The 20,787-nt window shown below is 29.2% G+C and overlaps 2 protein-coding genes across 3 annotated transcripts; both read left to right on the forward strand.

Moving 5' to 3' along the window:
* The first annotated feature begins 5,231 nt into the window (after window positions 1-5,231).
* Window positions 5,232-12,391, forward strand: LOC113849347 (copper-transporting ATPase HMA4-like). 2 transcript variants are annotated; one of them, XM_027479205.1, is made up of 9 exons: window positions 5,232-5,686; window positions 6,207-6,952; window positions 7,099-7,570; window positions 8,299-8,466; window positions 9,000-9,054; window positions 9,157-9,254; window positions 10,123-10,245; window positions 11,044-11,529; window positions 11,721-12,380. In XM_027479205.1, exons 1-9 carry the CDS (start codon window positions 5,468-5,470, stop codon window positions 12,111-12,113), a joined length of 2,760 nt encoding a protein of 919 aa, XP_027335006.1. In that variant the 5' UTR covers window positions 5,232-5,467; the 3' UTR covers window positions 12,114-12,380. The 2 variants fall into 2 exon arrangements, with proteins under 2 accessions (XP_027335006.1, XP_027335005.1); XM_027479204.1 differs by having other exon boundaries at window positions 9,000-9,254; window positions 11,721-12,391.
* A 2,330-nt stretch (window positions 12,392-14,721) lies between these two features.
* LOC113850534 (probable glucan endo-1,3-beta-glucosidase A6) lies at window positions 14,722-19,172 on the forward strand. The gene is made up of 5 exons (XM_027481100.1): window positions 14,722-14,791; window positions 14,897-15,220; window positions 16,277-17,245; window positions 18,447-18,506; window positions 18,881-19,172. The coding sequence occupies exons 1-4, from the start codon at window positions 14,743-14,745 to the stop codon at window positions 18,482-18,484; spliced, it is 1,380 nt and encodes a 459-aa protein (XP_027336901.1). The 5' UTR covers window positions 14,722-14,742; the 3' UTR covers window positions 18,485-18,506; window positions 18,881-19,172.
* Window positions 19,173-20,787: the final 1,615 nt, after the last annotated feature.

Raw genomic sequence — 20,787 nt, forward strand, 5'->3', positions numbered from 1 at the left:
GTAGAATTAAAGCCACTTACAAAATGTCCAATTTTTGGAACCATAGTGTGTACACCTAAAGATGTAAATTAAGTTTGATGCAATTTTTTTTTTTTAATGTAAAAATGAATTGAGAAAGATGAAATTGTGAGATATAAAGTACAACTTGTTGCCTAATTTTTTTGCAAAGACTTGACATTAATTTTGTAGAAACATATTCACCTGTAGTGGATGCACGTGCTTTTTGATACTTAGTCAGTTTAACAACACGTGAAGGATTTAATTTGCTTAGTTATATGACTCGCTTGATAATGACATTAATATGAAATTCCTAAAGGTTTTAATTTTCCAGACATATATAATTCAAATTCTAAAGAAGGTTATTCAATTAAGGTTTAAATAAATGTTGAAGTACCTTGGAAGTATGTTGTATAAATCACCTTAGCAAATATTTGTTGAAGGAAAAAAAATAAAAATAATCTCATTTGTCCATGCATTTTTATAAAAAAAGATCTAACAATAGTTTTGTCATAATTGTTGTTTATATTGATAACTTATGTAACATAACATCCTACTTTCCAAATTCTGGAAAATAAATAATAATTTATAACAATCCGACTCAATAAGCCGATTTCTTACTTACAACTCATAATTTATTAATTTTCAAATTTCAATTCAACGAATAAATTGGTTCTTTGACCAAAACAAGTAGTTTCAGTATGTGAAAAACTCAAATCTTTTTCTTTCAAACATATTTACAATTAAGTTGAACAGTAAAAGAATCAAAATCTAATTGAAATTTTATAATGTTACCTAATTAAATTAACATCAAGTATATAGGCACTGAATTTACATTGTATATATGGAAGCATACTCTTTACAAACTATTAACCAAAATATTTATATATATAATGTAAAATATTTGATTACAAAATCAATATGAGCAAAATTTTCATAAGAGTAGTTCCAATCCATGCCCAATTGCTGAGAGTTTGTTCCTAACCATCGTTCTTGTTACCTGAAATATGTTGTAAGGATGAGTTCATTTCTTATCATTAAAACATAAACAACAACACATAATTTGTATACTAGAAAATATATTTTTACAACACAAGTACAAAGATGAATAACTTAATCTTTATAATAATATCCCATAACATACTCACATAAATCTCATAAATTAATAAAATACCAGCCATTAATTATGTTCCAAATACATCAACACCTTTTTGTATATCAATAACATATTCAATTCACTACAATTTCATTTCAATCATTTTCTCATACAATGTGATCACATTTTATAGTTACCTCCAACATTCCATGAGGTCTTACACAATAGGTGAATAGCTGTTAGTTAATCCATGCATACGGATACAACGTACACATTTAGAGGGCCCTTTAGCAAAAGTATAGTCAGGAGTGTTAGTCAGGAAATGAATGTGTGGTCAAATGATGCATTCACATTTTATAAATGGGTACACTCAAGCGAATGTCATCCATCACCCTATGTTTCTCCCAAACTTTCATAATCGACTCCCTATTCCATACTTCCAATGTATCGCTGCGATTATTCACACTAATTCCTTTCTCATTAGTTCATGTATCATTTACAGATTAGTATGTTACAATACATGTATCATAACCATATAATTCAATGTATTACGATACATATATTATGAATACATCCGCCGATGTGTCACAATACCTGTATTATAATCACATTAATTAATTGGCTACAATTCACATATTGTGAACACACATCTCATAATTCTACATTTCTCATATTCAATTCCATTCAAATATTTTCATAACAATGCATATCATACGTATACTTTTCATACATATTGTTTATCATTTAACTCATTCTCATATATACTCAACTTCCAATCAAATTCATTAAACACAATATCATACATTTTACACATATAATTCAACCATCAATGATAGAGATATGATACCTTTTATGTTTTAGATTTCTTAAATAACCTTGGACTTGCGCACTTTCGCTTAAGCGAGAGTTCTCGCTTGAGCGACGAATATCTCGCCTGGGCGAGATATGCAGATAGTGATTCCTTACTCATTTTCTGGTATTCTCGCTTGAGTGAGCTAGGTGTCCAGAGAGTTCCAGATTTCCTAAGATTCCTCGCTTGGGCGAGATCCATATCGCCTGAGCAAGGTGGCAGTTGTGGCAACCTAATTTAGTCTCGCTTGAGTGAGAATGCTCCAGAAAAGGATAATTCTACGCGTGCAATCTCGCCTGAGCGAGGCATATCTCGCTTGGGCGAGATTCTCCTGCACCAAAATTCTACTAAACACTTAAAATCTTTCTTAATACTTTCCAACATTATCTAACATCAATTAATAATCCATCACTAATACTATTTTTAAAATGAGGATGTTACAACTTAAATATCCTTAAAACTCATAAATTGATTTTAAACACAATAAGTTGCTTAAAGAAGGGATTTGAGATGAAGAATCTTGAAAGGATCAAGTTTTGTTTTGAATTACAACTTGAATATATAAAAAATGAAAATTTTATGTATTAAGAAGTTTATACAAAAAATATGTTAAAATGATTTTATATGGATAAATCACATTCATTGTGTATTCCAATAATTACAAGGTCACTAGATTTTATATGGATAATTACTTGGTCCTGGGATACTTTATCATAGTGCAATTAGAGTACTAATATATATTAATTATCATAAACGACCTAATATATCATTTAATGTTAACTTATTAGTAAGATAGAGTTCATCATCTACAAGAAAATTATTATTGGAATGTGATTAAACACATATTTCGCTACCTTAAAAGTGTGAGGGATATGAATTTATTTTCCTCAAATAAATCTAATTTTGACTTGATTGATTATGTAATAGTAGGTTATTTGTCTAATTCTCATAATGATAAATCAGAAACAAGTTATTTGTTTATATGTGGTGGTATAGTTATTTCATGATGATCTATGAAACTATAATGACTATAATATTTAATCATACAAAAATTTTAGCATTACATGAGATAGATTAAGAATTAGCTTATTAAAATATGCTATTCAACACGTGTTAGAAACTCGTGGTTTATCTTCAGAAAAAATTATCCAAATAATCATATGTGAAAATAATATTACATTTATTACTCAATTGACATATGATCTTCAAAAGAACGACAACATAAATATTCAACAAGTTTGATTATGTGAGAATCTAGTAGATGTTTTTACAAAGCCAATGTCAAGTAAAACTTTTAAACAATTAGTTTACACGAGTGAACTTCGTAATTTTAGAAATAATTGTCTACTCAAAAAAGAGAATTAAATTTGTTCTACACTTTTTTTCTTTCCAATCATTTTTTTTCTATTGAATTTTCCTAGTAAGTTTTTCATTATGAAGCACGTTATCAAATAATGCACATTGTGACATCTAGGCGCTAGGCGAGGGCAGAGATTGATCGCCGGTGCATTGTAGCACGAACAATGAGCGGCTCCTGACAGGCTTCCAAGTGAGGGCGAGGAGTGATCACCGGTGCAATGGGACACAGACAAGGAGCGGCTCCTGGCAGACTTATGGTGGTAAGAGACATATGAATAAATCGAACTTACACCGGAATGAAAGGGATCTAAAGACTGTATATACAGCTGAGGATAACTTAAAGGAATCTATTAGGACTACTTATACCAACAAAATGCATTTACTTTTCGATGACCTATCACTTAAAAATTCCAAAGTTAAACGTGCTTAACTTGAAAAAATTATGAGATGGGTGACCTTATGGAGAATAAGGACAAAACACACTGAAAAGTCTTATATTGGTTTGTGGAGATAGTCATCAGTCTTGAATAAATTGTCAGGCTGTTACAGACATCCACCGAATATTGTTAAGAATTATTATGAATGAATGTGAATTTTCTTACCTTTTCATATTATTTAGAACTTAAGAAATTATAAACAATTGTTTTAGTTCATACTTAATCAAATAAAACTCTTAAGTTCTAGATTTAAGCCTTTAAATAAAAAAAAAAACTCATTTATATTAAAAATATAAAATAAAATTAAGATTCTCTTTTCTAGTTTTATTCTCTCTATTTTTTTTATTTGTCTATTATATTTTTATGTTAATTTTTAACAAAAATATATCTTTTAAATGATTTTTTATAAACTAAAAAAACAAATATTATTATAAGATAAAGATTATTTTTAAAAATATTTTAAATGAAATATAAAATTATAAATAAAAATATTTATTAAAATCAAATAAAATATAATAAAGTACTAAATTATAATGTAAAATATCTAATAAAAATATTTTATATTTTGCTTATACTTATGTTTATCAATTTTTATAAATATTTATCGACATTATCAAATCTACTCTCATGATTTAGGCATTTGGCTTTTTTTTTAAAAACATTTAAAAAAAATTAATTGTTGAAATAAATTTTTTTAAAAAAAATTTCATCTTGGACATTTTTGTCATGTCCCTAGGAGTTTTGCCCTTACAATAATCAAAATATCAAGGAGTTTCATTTGGTACAAAAGCAAAATTCTTTTTTTTTAAAGTAAAACTTGAATTTAAACGGTTATGCTCAAATTTTTTAAAATAGTTTCATCTTTAAACTAAACAAAACTCAAGGAGCTTAACACTTGTGAAACTCTTTTTTTTTATTAAAAAATCAAATTTAAATTTAAATAGTTAAGAATTAATTTTGCCACGTAACAAGATTTGAATTAGTTTCACTTCTTGTAAAAACAAAAATCTTTGAAATTTTAACGAGTGTTATACGACTTGATTTTCGTTTATTACAAAGATAAAACTCATTATAATATATATATATATATATATATATATATATATATATATATATATATAAGAGTTTCGCATCTTTAACTTGTAAAATTAGATGTAAAATTAGTGACAAAAAGTTTTTTTATAAAAAAATTATTTTAAGAAGTAATATTTTAATAATTAATTTTTAAAAAATATTAAAAAATATATTTCCTGTAGTACTTGTAAATTTGAGAATTTTTTTTAAAATTAACAATCTAAATCATTAATTTTATTATCTATTAATTATAAAAAAATACCGTGGATTTAACTTGAAAAATTACCTAGCAATGAGCATACAGCATAGTGCTTAAGGGGTAGAATCGGTAAAAACTCAAATTTTGGTGGGAAAGGAATAGCAATAGCAGGTCGTTACGACACGAATTCAAAAGTTGAAAGGAGCCACTGCTCGATGCAACCCAAAAGCACTCACCTCGCGTCAACTCTTTTAACCTTATCTCTCCCTCAGATTCTCCGAACTTCCTAACCCTACGTTTTCTTACATCTTCTTTATCGCTTTTCACGCCGTCGTTTACATATACCCTAACCTCACATTATACCCAAACCAAAACCTCTCTTCTCTTCTACCTCATTCTTTTCACTTTCACGTTTGAATTCGCTCTATTCGAAACCTTTAATCAGTATTCAATAAATGGAAGCTAATGGAATTGATGATATTAAGATACCTTTGTTGCAGACCCAAGAAGACCTCACCGTTAAGGCTGTTACGTTCCAAATAAGTGACGTTAAGTGTGCTTCCAGTGTCAATTCCGTTGAGTCCGTCGTTAGGAACCTTAACGGCGTCAAAAGCGTCGCGGTGTCGCCACTCGATGGCCGAGCCGCAATCAAGTTTGTCCCCAAGTTCGTCACCGTAAGTCCCTGTTTGGTCTTTCAATTTTACTCAATTTCATTTTTTTTTCTATTTTTATGTTCTTTTTTAACAAATACGGCAACTTGGTGATGTTTTGATCATGATGAGTAAACCGTCTCTAGATTGTATGAATTTTAAGCATTTTAGTTTCTAAGTTTTAAAAACCATTTGTTAGTGTCAGTTCTTGATGGTGCAGAAGGTAATTCGTTTTAATTTTTCTTTACTATTTTTATTTTGTTTTGTACTAAAAAGGATTAAAGCGAATGTAAAAGTCAGTGAGCCATGAAATTTTGAAAATTAATTTGGAAGTTTACTTCTTGGATACATTTGAATTGGTCCCTCGTAGTGTCAATTTTCTAAGAGGCTTACACTTTCAAGATGTCAACTTAATTTCATCGCTGGAAGGGATAATTTGTGAACTTCAGGGTGAAATTGTAGGTTAAGTCTTAGGTATACTTGCAATATTTACGCTGACCAAAAGTTTGGTTATGTTTTTTATGTGATTATGAATATATTGTAGGCAAAAGGAATAAAAGAAAGCATAGAGGAGAGTGGTTTTAGAGTGTATGAACTTCATGAGCAGGACATAGCAGTGTGCCGGGTGAGGATTAAAGGAATGGCATGCACAAGCTGCTCTGAGTCCGTAGAGAATGCCCTTCAAATGGTTGAAGGGGTGAAAAAGGCCACAGTTGGTCTTGCTTTAGAGGAGGCGAAAGTGCACTTTGATCCTAACCTCACTGATACTGACAAGATAATTGAGGCCATAGAAGATGCCGGGTTTGGGGCAGATCTTGTTAGCTCTGGGAATGATGCAAATAAAGTGCATCTAAAACTTGAAGGGGTTGATTCTGCAGAAGATGTGAATGTAGTAATGTCTTCTCTTCAGTTAGCTGTGGGGGTGAACCATGTTGAAATGGATTTATCAGAACATAAAGTTACAGTTAGCTATGATCCAGACATTACTGGTCCAAGATCTCTCATTCACTGTGTTCAGGAAGCTAGCTGTGGCCCCAAGAGGTATCAAGCGACCTTGTATTCTCCTTCAGGGCAACGAGAAAGGGATAAGGAAAATGAAATTCGTATGTATAGGGACCAATTTTTGTTCAGCTGCTTCTTTTCCGTTCCTGTGTTTGTATTTGCCATGGTGCTTCCCATGCTCCCTCCTTGTGGCAACTGGTTAAACTACAAGATCCACAATATGCTCACCCTTGGGTTGCTTTTAAGATGGATCCTTAGCACACCTGTGCAGTTCATAGTTGGAAAAAGGTACTATAACTATTCAAGTAACTATTTAATAGTAATTTCTTGTTACTTACTGTTACTCTTTATTAGCCAGAAGGTACTTTTATTGTATTTGTTTTCAATAAATTAAGAGATTTTTATAGTCATTTTACTATGGACATTACTATTAGGTTCTATGTGGGATCATATCATGCATTGAAGCGAAAATCTGCTAACATGGATGTGCTGGTTGCGCTAGGCACAAATGCTGCTTATTTTTACTCAATATATATTTTAATAAAAGCACTGACTTCAGATACATTTCAAGGACAAGATTTCTTTGAGACAAGTTCCATGTTGATATCCTTTATTCTATTAGGGAAATATTTGGAGATTGTAGCAAAAGGAAAAACGTCAGATGCTTTAGGAAAGCTGACTCAACTTGTTCCTGATAAAGCTTATTTGGTAGCAATTGATATTGATGGAAATGTCATCACAGAAACAGAAATTGACACCCAACTTTTGCAAAAGAATGACATAATTAAGATTGTTCCTGGGGCCAAAATTCCTGTTGATGGTATTGTTATAAAAGGGCAAAGCTATGCAAATGAAAGTATGATCACTGGTGAGGCAAGACCTGTTAATAAAATTCCAGGAGAAAAGGTATTATTCATATGTTCTGACTTCGTTGCCAGTATTTTTTTATGTTACCAATTATGAGCGCAGAAACATTCCAATAATTTAGGGGTGAGAACATGACCAAAACATAAATTACGGTGAGGTTTTGCTAAAACATAATGGGGCTAAAACATAATTACAGAGATCAAAATTACTCACAAAACAAAAAAACAGAAGATAAAATGCTGCAGATCTTTGAGGTTCTGCTAACATCCTTACCCTTAAGCCCCAAAATCACTCATTACTAGCTTCTCTATCCCCTATCTTTTCCTCCCCTCCCTGTATCTTTGCACTAACAGTTTTCCCTTCCTTCCTACTCTCCTTGCCAAATGCCTTGTAGCCTAGGTTGTTTCAACCGTGAATCCCTCTTTTGCCCCTTATTCCATAAATCTCACATGGTATAGCATAGGAATAACTGATAATAGGTGTAACCAAAAGGTGAGAGTGGATGCACTCCATGATGTGTCTAATGATGACTACATTAAGATTTATGTATAAGGAGAGTATACACAAAGACACATACATTAGATTCAGGAGGTTGATCTCTCTCTCTCTCTCTCTCTTGGGAAGGGGATGAAGTGAAATGCACAATCTTTGATTTTTCTTCTCTTTTCCAAGTTCTAATGGTTCAAATTAGTGAAGAGGTGGCTCGATAGGGTGGTAAGAACTAAGAACAGTTATAGTTATTTAATTTCTCTGACTGTGCTGGACAGGTTATCAGTGGAACTATCAATGAGAATGGCTGCTTACTGGTTAAGGCTACAAATGTTGGATCAGAAACTGCACTTTCTCAAATTGTTCAACTTGTAGAAGCTGCACAACTAGCCAAAGCACCAGTCCAAAAACTTGCTGACCAGATTTCAAGGGTATTTGTTCCAATAGTGAGTTTTTCCTCAACTATATTTTTCTAGCATTTCCCTTAAAAGAAAGGTTCTATTACTTTATCCAAGTGTGATCACTTGATGTGTGTGTGTGTGTGTGTGTGTATAGGGAGGCTGAGCTTATATAAGCTAATTCTAGAGAACATACAACTTCAATAATTTTGGATGGGAGTTTTCTTAACTGGATGATCTAGAAAAATGTTACTTCTTTTTTTATATGTTTTCATCTTGTTCATGGTATGTAAATAATCACTTATATGATTGAGGTTTGGTTTTAGGAATTCTTCCTCACGTAGAAGCATTTCCCATAGTGACATATGCCATCAGTTCCCTAATTAATTTTGTTGCTTCATCTTTCTGTTTATATGCTAGTCTTTTAAAAATAAAATAAAATAAACCATATATGCTAATCTTATTTGACTAAAAATGAAGGGATGATAAAGATCCTTCATCATTTTATCTCTTACTTGATATCAGCATTGCAACAATATTTTACTAAAGGGAGGCTTCTTAATTGGTGGTTGCATCCTTAGGTGGTTGTTGCAGCATTGGTAACATGGCTGGGATGGTTCATTCCTGGGGAAGCTGGTATTTACCCCAAACATTGGATACCGAAAGCAATGGATGCATTTGAGTTTGCTTTACAGTTTGCTATTTCTGTGCTAGTTGTTGCTTGCCCATGTGCTTTAGGTCTTGCAACACCAACTGCAGTCATGGTTGCCTCAGGCTTAGGTGCCTCTCAAGGTGTGCTCATCAAGGGTGGAGATGCACTGGAAAAGGCACACAAGGTAATGATATTTCTTTTTTCCTGTTACTAATAACAATATCTTGAATGCAGTATGTGAACTTTACTTGCATTAGGAGAGTACACTAATATATGTTTGTTATATTTTTAACCATGATTATTTGTATCGCAAGAATTGTACAATTTCTATCCCAATTTGATGTGATTCCAGGAGCCATTGCTACAGACCGCATGGTGTAATGATTTTGACTTTAATTGCATTTTGAAAGGTTAACAATCTTCAAAATTTCTACAGTTATTTGACTTGTGACAAAATCTTTGGATTGTTACTTTTATATCACTTAGCATAAAGGGGCCTGCTTCTTTAAATTAGTTGGGTTGTCAAAGTGTCTGAAATAGCAACTGGACATTGTTCTGCATTATTTTCCACTTGTTTCAGCATTCATAATTTGGTTGGTGTGAGTGCACAATTAACATTTTACGGGTGATGCTGTTCTTCTCATAAGTATTTGGTCTTTGACCAAGATCAATGGCTTTGTATGATCCATGTAGCTCATCTTATCTAGTAGGATAAATCCCTCAGTTGTGATATGTAAACTGCATGTTTGATGAACCAAGTCAACCAACAAGGTCAATGGCTTTGTTTTTAGCAGGATGTTACAACAGTAATTTCTTTCTCAGAGACATTTGTGCATAGGCTGTGCTGTCAGGCAATTAGGACTGCATTAAAATCACCATCAAGTTCAATGGCATGCTTTTTTTTTTTTGCCAAGATATCTGTGACAACCATGTTTTACATAATCTAGGATATGTTATCTAAGTATTTATGTGATGCTAGATGGCTATGTGTTCTCTATAGTTTTATTGCATTTCTTTTGTTGAAATATTATTCATCTTTGCTCCCAATGCAGGTAAAAACTGTTGTGTTTGATAAGACCGGGACACTAACAGTTGGGAAGCCAGTGGTTGTTAGTGCTGTGCTGTTTAATGAATTTTCTATGGAGGAGTTATGTGACATGGCAATTGCTGTGGAGGTATTTTTCTGCATTGATTATGGTACTTAGTGGATATTTGAATATTTGATTTAATGAAACTGAATCTAATATTGATAAAAAAAAAATAATTTGATTTTATCTTGTAACAAAAAAAAGTGTTTACTTGGGTGTATTTGATAAATATCAATAAATTTAAAATAGCATGAGATAATAACAATTTGCCTTCATTAATAGCATGACTGTGTTCAAACTGGATCAAAACAGAGGAGACAACAAAGAAAATAGACAATGCACAACTCGGTATTTGAGATACCTAATTCTCTCCCAAAGCCTAAAGACCCTAATCCTTTCACAAATGACTTGATGATCTCTCTTTGCCTCCATCTTATCTATATGGACAACATGCCTTATTTCTTCTGCGATCTCGGTTTGCCTAACTACTAACTAAATAGTCTAACTAATATATTGTAACTAACTACTAATGAATCTCTTACTAACATATCATAACTAATTACAAATGGGAGTTACCTAACAATTCGAGAACAACCTTTTAAAGAGAAATAATTGTTTTTCTAAAATTTTCTCAAGAACTGATAAAAACACAACAATTATTTTTCTAAAAAGATAAATGAAACATGCACTGATTTGGGGGAATGTATTCTACTTATGGTGTTCCCCACCAGATTTTGATTTGGTATATGAATTTGCAATTTGTTCACTGAGATGAAAAACAAAAATAGGAGAGATTCTCAATGACCCTAAACTTTTTCCAATCCAAATATATCTTAAGTCTATTTCTCCATAATGTTTAACGTAATTATTTGTACATATTTTAAGGCAAGTAGTGAGCACCCCATAGCAAAAGCTGTTGTGGCACATGCAAAGAGGTTGCGCCAAAAATTTGGTTCTTGCACTGAGGAAGTCCTGGATGTGGATGATTTTGAGGTACACATGGGAGCTGGTGTAAGTGGAAAAGTTGGTGATAGACCAGTTTTAGTCGGAAACAAGAGACTCATGCATGCTTCTAATGTTCCAATACGTTCTGAGGTTGAGAAGTACATCTCTGAAAATGAAATTCTGGCTAGAACTTGTGTTTTGGTTTCAATTGATGGAAAGATTGCCGGAGCATTCTCTGTAACTGATCCTGTAAAACCAGAGGCTAAACGCGTCATATCTTTTCTCCACTCCATGGGCATCTCAAGCATCATAGTGACTGGTGATAACTGCGCTACTGCAACTGCTATTGCAAATGAAGTCGGTATTGATAAGGTCTTTGCTGAGACAGATCCCGTGGGCAAAGCTGACAAGGTGAAAGATTTGCAGGTAAGGCTTGTAAGCTATATACAAAACTCATTCTAAAGCCAGTCTTTTTCAATTAGGTTTAATAAACTGATATAGTTGACAAACAATTGGTAATAGAATGATGTATGAGGTTCTATTGTTAGAGATCAATACATCATATGGTGATCAAGATGTAAACACTTTCTGATTTTTGAAATTGAAACTGGATGCAGATGAAAGGAATGACTGTGGCAATGGTGGGTGATGGAATAAATGATTCACCGGCCTTGGTTGCTGCTGATGTTGGCATGGCAATTGGTGCTGGTACTGACATAGCTATAGAAGCTGCTGATATAGTTCTGGTCAAAAGCAGCTTGGAAGATGTGATTACAGCCATAGATCTTTCAAGAAAGACCATGTCCAGGATTCGGCTGAACTACATCTGGGCGCTTGGTTACAACATTCTAGGCATGCCAATTGCTGCTGGAGTCTTGTACCCCTTTATTGGAATCAGATTGCCCCCATGGCTTGCTGGTGCTTGCATGGCTGCTTCATCTCTTAGTGTGGTTTCTTCCTCTCTTTTGCTGCAGTTCTACAAAAAGCCTTTGCATATAGAATCAACTTGATGCCCTACTTATGTCATCTAGTTTGACTTGACGGTCCACATTTTGGCCATAAGACTCAGGTCGGATGCAACTTTTGCTTATCCAAATATGATTCTTTTGAAGATTTGATATGTTCGAAAATAGGTGAGCATAATAAAGTGCAAATTTTCATGGAAACAATTGATCATCCATCTTGCCTAGACCAGTACCGGTCGTGTATATGAAGTATGTATATGCTGAGGTTACAACAACTAGGCTCTATTTTATTAAGTGAACCACAACAAAAATTAAAAATATAGTTAAAATGGTTAGACCAAAGAACAAGTACAACAATAATACATTAAATATCAAATCAAATTGATTTTAAATTGCCAAATTTATATAAAAAAAAAAAACAATTAAATTGAAAGGGAGAAAAATTGTACTTTATATTTTAATTCCGTTCAATTTTCAACTAAAAATTGAACTACTTTTAGCTGCTGTAGATTCTAGTTTTTCTCAATTAAATATCATTTACTCTTCATCAATAAATCTACCAACCTTTCACATATTTGTCATTTTAATTAACATCTTTTTTTATTTCTAATTTTTTCTACAAATTTGCTTCGATTTTTATGTTTCTTTTTAATGTAAATATATAATTAAATTAAAAGTCATAAATTGTTTTTAGAAAAATACAAGTTATTTAAAAATAAATAGACTAATTCAAATTGAACTACAAAGATTATATTTAAAATCAACCATATTGAACCACATTCTATTTATATTTAATTTAAATCAAATGGTAAATGTCCCTAGATAAGATTCATTATACTATTAGCCAAAAATTGAGTATTTGTATTGAAGTGATTTTTAATTTATGACAACATTGTTGTAATTTAATTGCACTTGTAGTTTTCATTTTAATTTATGTAAAATTTTAGTCCTTAATTTAAATTACTTGTATTTAATTTTTATAATTCTATTTGATAAGTAATGGGAATGTAAATTGAACTATATAAATTGACAAGAAAATAAGAAAAATGAATAAAATATAAATAAAATTGAGCTTTATATATATATATATATAATCTATTCAAACCAACGTCATGTTATATTTCTTTATTCGTTAGTTATTGGAAGAAATGTGTAATGAAGGCTTTATTTTTAACCATTGTGAAATTGTGAAAATTAAATTAAATAATTAAAAATAATAGGATTAAGTTGAAGTTAAATTTATAATTATTTAATGAATAATGCGATAAAAATAAAGAAATATTTAAGTTTAATAGTTTTATTAACAAACAGAATTTAATAGATAATAACTTTGAGAATTGAAAAAATAATAATGATATAATTAAAAGGCTTAAATATAATTTCTGCTCTAAAAATTTGTGATTTTTTTTATTTAATCCTTCTTCTCTTTCTCTTTTTATTATTAATTTTTTATTTAGACTCTTAATTATGTTTTATTTTTATTTAATTCTTATGTTAATAATTTATTAATTTGATTTATCATTTATTTAGATATATGAATTAATTCATATAATTTAACAAGAAAATAGCACGAAAGAGATGTGTCATTAACAACATCATATATTTTATATTTTTATATAAAAATTTCAACTGTAAATTTATAATTTTTAAAAGAACAAAATTTTATTTAAATTTAATTAAAAATCATGTGAATTATTGTGTGAAAAATTGATATAAAAAAATTAAAATACACATAGCATAAGTATTTAGATGATATAAATTATATAAATAATATTTTTTTAGTTAATTTAGTTATTTGAAAATCATTTTAATATTTTTTTTTTGCCGCATAAAGTATCTCTAAGTCTGCGTCAATGCTTCTGCACGTAGGGAGACTCGGTTGACACACGCCATCTCCTACGTACGTAACTCTACCGTCTCGCACCCATTTTTGCCACCTATAGGCTCACTGTAGCCTTGCAATTGTCAACTTCCCAATAAATCAATAAATTGTGAGAAAAATATTAATTTTTTAATAACCCTACATCAAGAAGATGACAAATTAAAAAAAAATAAATTATAAGGTATGATTAAGTACATATGTTAAAAAAATAAAAATAAAAATAAAAATAATATTTTAATTAAAAGTCATAATACTTAATGTTATTTATGCATAAAATTATGTTATATTTTATTATTTTTAATTAAAACATATTATATATAATTTTCACTGTATATTTTTAGCGTATATAAAAAAATAAATAAAAAATAATTTCAAATTGCAATCATTAGTGATAAAGACTTTGAAAATTCCACACATGAACTCCCTATTAGACTAGAATAAAATTTAAGTATAATTTTTTAAATATTATTAATACTGTTTAGTAATTAATTCTTAGGTTTAATTTTAATAATTGTGATAATATTAAATATAAAACTATTATTCATTAATAAATAGCACCAACCATACTTAAAAACGATATATAAATTATACTTTTTTTTATTGCAAGTCATAGTCATCGTTCTTGTTCAACTCCACCATCGTTTCCCCAGTGCCCCTCTTCCCCTGTATGCCAACCACATTGAATATAACCATTCCAAAAACTAATGCATCTTATTTAGAGAGTGATATACATATAAAAGAACAAAGAAATAGACACTTCTTAAGGAACAAGTAGCAAAGAAAGCAAAAGCTATGGCCTTGATTTGTCTTTTGGTCATTTCAATCTTATTCTCTATATCTAGTAAGTTGCTAGTTACTACCCCTTTTAATTTCTACCTCTCAAATGAACAAACACTTTTTCTTGTTGGGTTTAATTGATTTTCATTGTTCAAAATTGATTGATAAGAAACAGGTGGTGAAATCTCAGGGCAACCAGGAGTGAACTATGGGCAACTGGGGAACAACCTTCCATCAGCAACAACCTCAGTGAAACTCATCAAATCATTGAAAGCCAAACGCGTTAAAATCTATGATGCAAACCCAGAAATCCTCAAAGCCCTAAAAAACACGGGTCTTCAAGTTTCCATAATGGTCCCTAACCAGCTTGTCCTCAACGTCTCCACAAACCAAACATTCTCAGATCAATGGGTTCAATCCAACGTTGTACCCTTCTACCCTCAAACACTCATCCGCTACCTCCTCGTTGGCAACGAACTCATCAGCACTACAGGTTCGAATTCTTTTTTTTTTTTTTTTTTCCGATTAATATGTCAAATTAATTCATATAATTAATTACAAATTTCAGTTAATTTAATTCATTGTTGAAATTATCAAGCGTTTGTTATTCTAATTTCTATAATTTTAATGACTAAGAGCAATAATTTAATGACATCACCAACTAAAATAATTGTTCTTTTGGTAACTTTAGGTAATTTGTTTTCGTATTTTTAAACAACTAATTTAATACATTACTTTTGTAAATATCATTTTGAAAAAAAATGATATTATATCTAGTCGTTTGACTGACAGTGGATGATGTTAAATTTGATGATTTTTCCTTAATTTTATTCATAAAAAATTGTATATATATAATAATTTTAGTAAAAACTTTTATGTGTAAATTTATTTTTTAATAACATGATTAAATTGATTATGTTAAAAAATTGTTTACCTTATTTTAATTATGTCGTTAAACTGGATGTTTATTCTTTATGTTATAAATCATGTGCGGTTATCGTTTTCCTGATTTTAATTATTTATATTTAATTTTTAAAATTTATTTATAAATTAATTTAAAAATTATATATATAGTTTAATTTGTTGACATAAAAAATTAAATTTAGACATTTTTATTTTTTAAATAATTTTTTAAAAATATAAAATTAACTAATTCATCTTTTAAATCAGTTTATATTATTTTAATGATTATATATATACATATATATATATATATATCAAGTTTTACATAACTTTAACGTAAATAAATATGTTATTAAAATTTGATATTTATTTATTTAAAAATATATTATTTATTAAATAAAATAATGCAACCAAATATTTATTTATTTTATAAAATTTTAAAAAAAATAATTTGATTTATAACTACCTTATTAAAATCCCTGTAAAAAGTTATTAAAAATATTTGTAAGTATCTAAATTTAATTCGTGGTGCGGGAGATCTTTGCTCATATATATTTAAGTTAATCCATCAACTAAAATTGGAGGGGAAAAGTATAATAAATTAAGGTATAATTTATTTATATTTTGGGTTCGTGTCTCATCACAGGGAAGGAAATATGGCCCCACATTGTACCCGCGATGCACAGAATCACACATTCCCTCAAAACCTTCCATTTACACAAGGTGAAAGTGGGGACTCCCTCTGCCATGGACGTTTTGGAATCGTCGTTTCCACCATCAAACGGCACTTTCAGAAACGACATTGCGTTTCAGGTTATGAAACCCATGTTAAAACTTTTGCACAAAACCCGCTCATTTTTATTCTTGGATGTGTACCCATATTTCGCATGGTCTTCGGATCCCACCCACATTAACCTCAGTTATGCTCTTTTTGATTCCAACATCACAGTAACGGATTCGGGTACGGGTTTGGTTTACACTAACTTGTTTGACCAAATGGTTGATGCCGTTTATTTTGCAATGAAACGACTCGGGTATCCGGGTATTCGGATCTTTATTGCTGAAACGGGTTGGCCCAATGGAGGAGACTTGGATCAAATAGGAGCAAACATTCACAACGCTGCCACGTATAATAGAAACTTTGTAAAAAGAGTTACAAAAAACCCGTTTACTGGGACACCGGCTCGACCCGGTTCAGTTCTTCCCTCGTTTATTTTTTCTCTTTATAATGAGAATTTGAAACCGGGTTTGGGTACGGAGCGACATTTCGGGCTGTTGTACCCGAATGGGTCAAGTGTTTATGAAATTGATCTTTCTGGGAAGACGCCGGAGTCGGAGTTTCCGCCGTTGCCGCCGGCGGTGAATTATAAAGGGAAGGCGTGGTGTGTGGTGGCCGAGGGAGCGAACGTGACGGCGGTGGAGGCGGCGTTATCGTACGCTTGCTCGCAGGGAAATAAAACCTGTGACGCGATCCAACCCGGTAAACCGTGTTTTGAACCGAACACAGTGGTGGGGCATGCTAACTATGCGTTTAGTTCTTATTGGGCGCAATTTAGGGCTTTGGGTGGAACTTGTTATTTCAATGGCCTTGCCACAGCAATTGCAAAAGATCCAAGTAAGTTTTTTTTTTTTTAGGAATTAGAAATTTCATAAATTCAGTTTTTTTAAATAGTACTGGACATTTTTGTTTTTTAAAAAATTAACCATTTAGTCTTTCAAGATTATAAATATAAAATACTTTAGAAACTTATCTGTTTGAAATTTTAATTAGAATATATATAAAAACAAGAAACTTTCGAATTGCTAAAAAAATAAAAAAAGATGAAATAAAAAAACAATGGAACTAAGATATTTTATAAAATTTCTCAAATATAAAAAGGAAGATTGATTATTGTATTATTTATTATATAATGATCTAGATTTAAAAAAATCCAGTAGATTTTTTGTTTTTTCGTTCATGAAAAGATTCATAGAAGAAAATAAGAGAAAAAAACATTTTTTAGAACTAATTTGGGTTATATGTACTTTTATTAAAGACTAAGTGTTAAATTTATTATTTTAAGGAATAACTAATTATTGGATGAAAAATAATTAAAAGCCTAAATTTGAACCTTTTCTCTGACTTCTTTTTAATTTTTTTGTTGATTAAATAAATATTGATCTAACAGAAAAAAATTTCTATAATATCTTTTCCATATGAATTTGTCATTTCTTCAATGAAATAAATAATTTTTTAACTCCCTAATTTGCTTTAAATTTTTTTTATATTAATAGACTGAAGTTTTGTTATCACTTAAGGCTTTGATTTGTTTTAAAACTAAGTAAAAAGTTTTTTTATTAAATAAAACTTAAACTCATATATTTAGTTTGAGGACCTCTATTTAGTACAACAAAGTTTTCAATAAAACTCATAAACCTCTATTAAATAAAACTTAAACTCATATATTTAAAAGCCTAAGTAATGTTTTCAAACTTATTTGTTATTTCAACAAAGTTCAAAAGAAAAAAAAGAACTCATAATTATGAAAGTATTAAAAATTGACAAAATTTCTATTAGAAGAGTGTTAGTAATATACTTTTTATTATTAGTTAAAATTTATTAAAAATTGAAAAAGTATGAGAGAGAAACTAAATTTGAAAGTAAAATTTACATAATTTTTATAATTTTTAATAAATTTTAACTAATAACAAAGATTATATTACAAAAAGTTTTCTTAGCATTTGTTTATTTTGTAATATACATTATCTGTCATCTCTCCTTTGTCACTATGTGGGACCCTTACTTTATTTTTTGTATTGGTTTGTTATGTTTGCAGGTTATGGATCTTGTAAGTTTCCAAGTGTGACTCTTTGAAGAAAGCCCATGCCAATAAAATGTTAGTCAAATTTTGTTACTCCATCAATTTGATATTAATTGGGTCACTAGTCAATAAATATATGAGGAATTTGGAGTTCCTTTCATAGTCATTAATATATTGTTACATTTATTTTCATGAATGCATGCTTCTCCTTTTCTCTTTTATTGTTATATTGATTAGTTGAACTGAATGAGAGGTTTCTTTTTGTTTCAGAAAAGAAAAAACATTGTAAAAATATGATTATTTTACATATACAATTGTGGAAAGAGTGGAAGTCAACTTGTGTATTTTTGTATGATTGTCTCCCTATCACATTTTGTAAGTTAATATTTTTATTTTTATTTTGAGGTAAGAATTGGGGATTTTAATTATTGAATAAATTCAATTTACAGCAGTGCATTGAAGAGAGATCCCAATAACAACGTTTCCAGCTCCATCAGGATTCTCTTCTGTCCAAATATGATAGGTCTGCCACCCATTTATTATTGCAAAATTTGACTTCTCTTCCATTTCCAATTCTCCAATAAGCACATAGTTCAATTAATACACTATGAAGTGTAAATACTCTGCTAAATATAACTGGGATAATGCCTATTTCCAATTCTCCATTATGCTTGATCATGTCAATTCAATCGATCTTTATTATAAATGGAAAAAATATATATATGGATATTGGTTTGAGTTGCAATAAAATATTCCTTTTGGTCTTTTTGTAAGGTATTTTTAATTCAATTAGATAAATGAGTAAAAGCAATTAAAAATAGTTATTTCTTTTGAAATTTTAAAAGTTATCATAACATGACAATTTATCATTATTTAATATCATTATATTTAACACCATTATTAGTATTTACCTTCCTTAAATTTAATTTAAGTTCCCATCAATTTTATTTATTAAAAGAAAATAAAAAAATCATAGTAAATACTTTAAAAAAATCTATAAAAAAACCACTAAATTTTTTTAAAAGTGACTTATAAAAAATTAAATAAATTAAAGAGTAACATTGAAACCAATCATATGTGGTTTGATTTTAAAATTCTTTTTGGCTAATCTGAATTAGATGAACTCCAGTATAATTGAGTTAGTTCTAATGTCCTTATTCTAATTATGAATTTAGATCAATCTTTAATATAATTAAGAAAAAAAGAAAAATTTATTTTTATTAATTTTCATAGATTATTAAAAAGTTAAATTATTCATTTCATCCGTATAGTTACTTAATAATTGTCTACAAAATAGTATTTATACTTTAAAAAAATTACATTTTAGCTCCTGTATGAATATTTATTTACATTTTGACCTATTGTTTAAGTTTTAATTTTTGCCGTTAACAATATTAACAATGTTATAATAGAAACTAAAAAATAACAAAATAATTATACAAATAGTAAAATTTAATTTTTTTTTAAAAGTAAAGACTAATTTGTAAAAAAGTGTTAATTATAGAAATCAAATTTATATTTTATTTGTCGAAAAAAATAAAAAATGAGTCATTAAATAAAAAATTCATAAATTTTAAAAATACTGAAAACTTATATTTAAGTTAAATATTATATATAATTTTAAATCATATATATTTATTAATAAAACTTATATATTTGGTAAATACATAAATCAATAAAAAATAATAATTATAGTTAATAAAATATTAAAAATAATTTACATATGATAAAAAAATATTTGTTACGATTAAAAAATACATCTAAGCATATTTAGTCTTTTTTAGTCAATATAATAATAATAAAAATACTAGATATGCTTAGGTATTTTTTTTATTTAACTTATAGAGAAAGTAGTAAAAAGACTAACTAATGAGATTTTGAGTTGATATAATCATAATTGCTTACTTATACATGATAGAAAATTTATAAATGCATTCATGTAATAAATTTGATTCTCTAAAATTTTGAGTAATAGAATAATTTTATTTCTTAAATATAATAAATATTTTATTTATTATATGAAAAAAGTTTTTCAAATATATTATAAAATTGATATTTCATATAAAATTATAGGCTTAATAAAGTGCTTGGTCCCTAAAAAAGTTATACAACTTGTATTTAGTTCTTATAAAATATTTTATTAAGATATAGTCATTACTTTTTAACGAACTATTATTTTGAGTTCATTTAATTAATGTGATCCAACCAAAAGTTGACACTTGGCATATTTTAATGGATCATATTATCTAGAAGGATTATAAACAATAGTTTGAGATAAAGTAAAGTTATATGCTAACCAAAAAATATATATTATATATAAATTAATATAGTTATGTGTTACAAACTTATAATAAAA

This window comes from Abrus precatorius, unplaced genomic scaffold (genome assembly GCF_003935025.1).
Source record: "Abrus precatorius isolate BTA unplaced genomic scaffold, Abrus_2018 Scaffold9, whole genome shotgun sequence".
NCBI lineage: Eukaryota > Viridiplantae > Streptophyta > Magnoliopsida > Fabales > Fabaceae > Abrus > Abrus precatorius.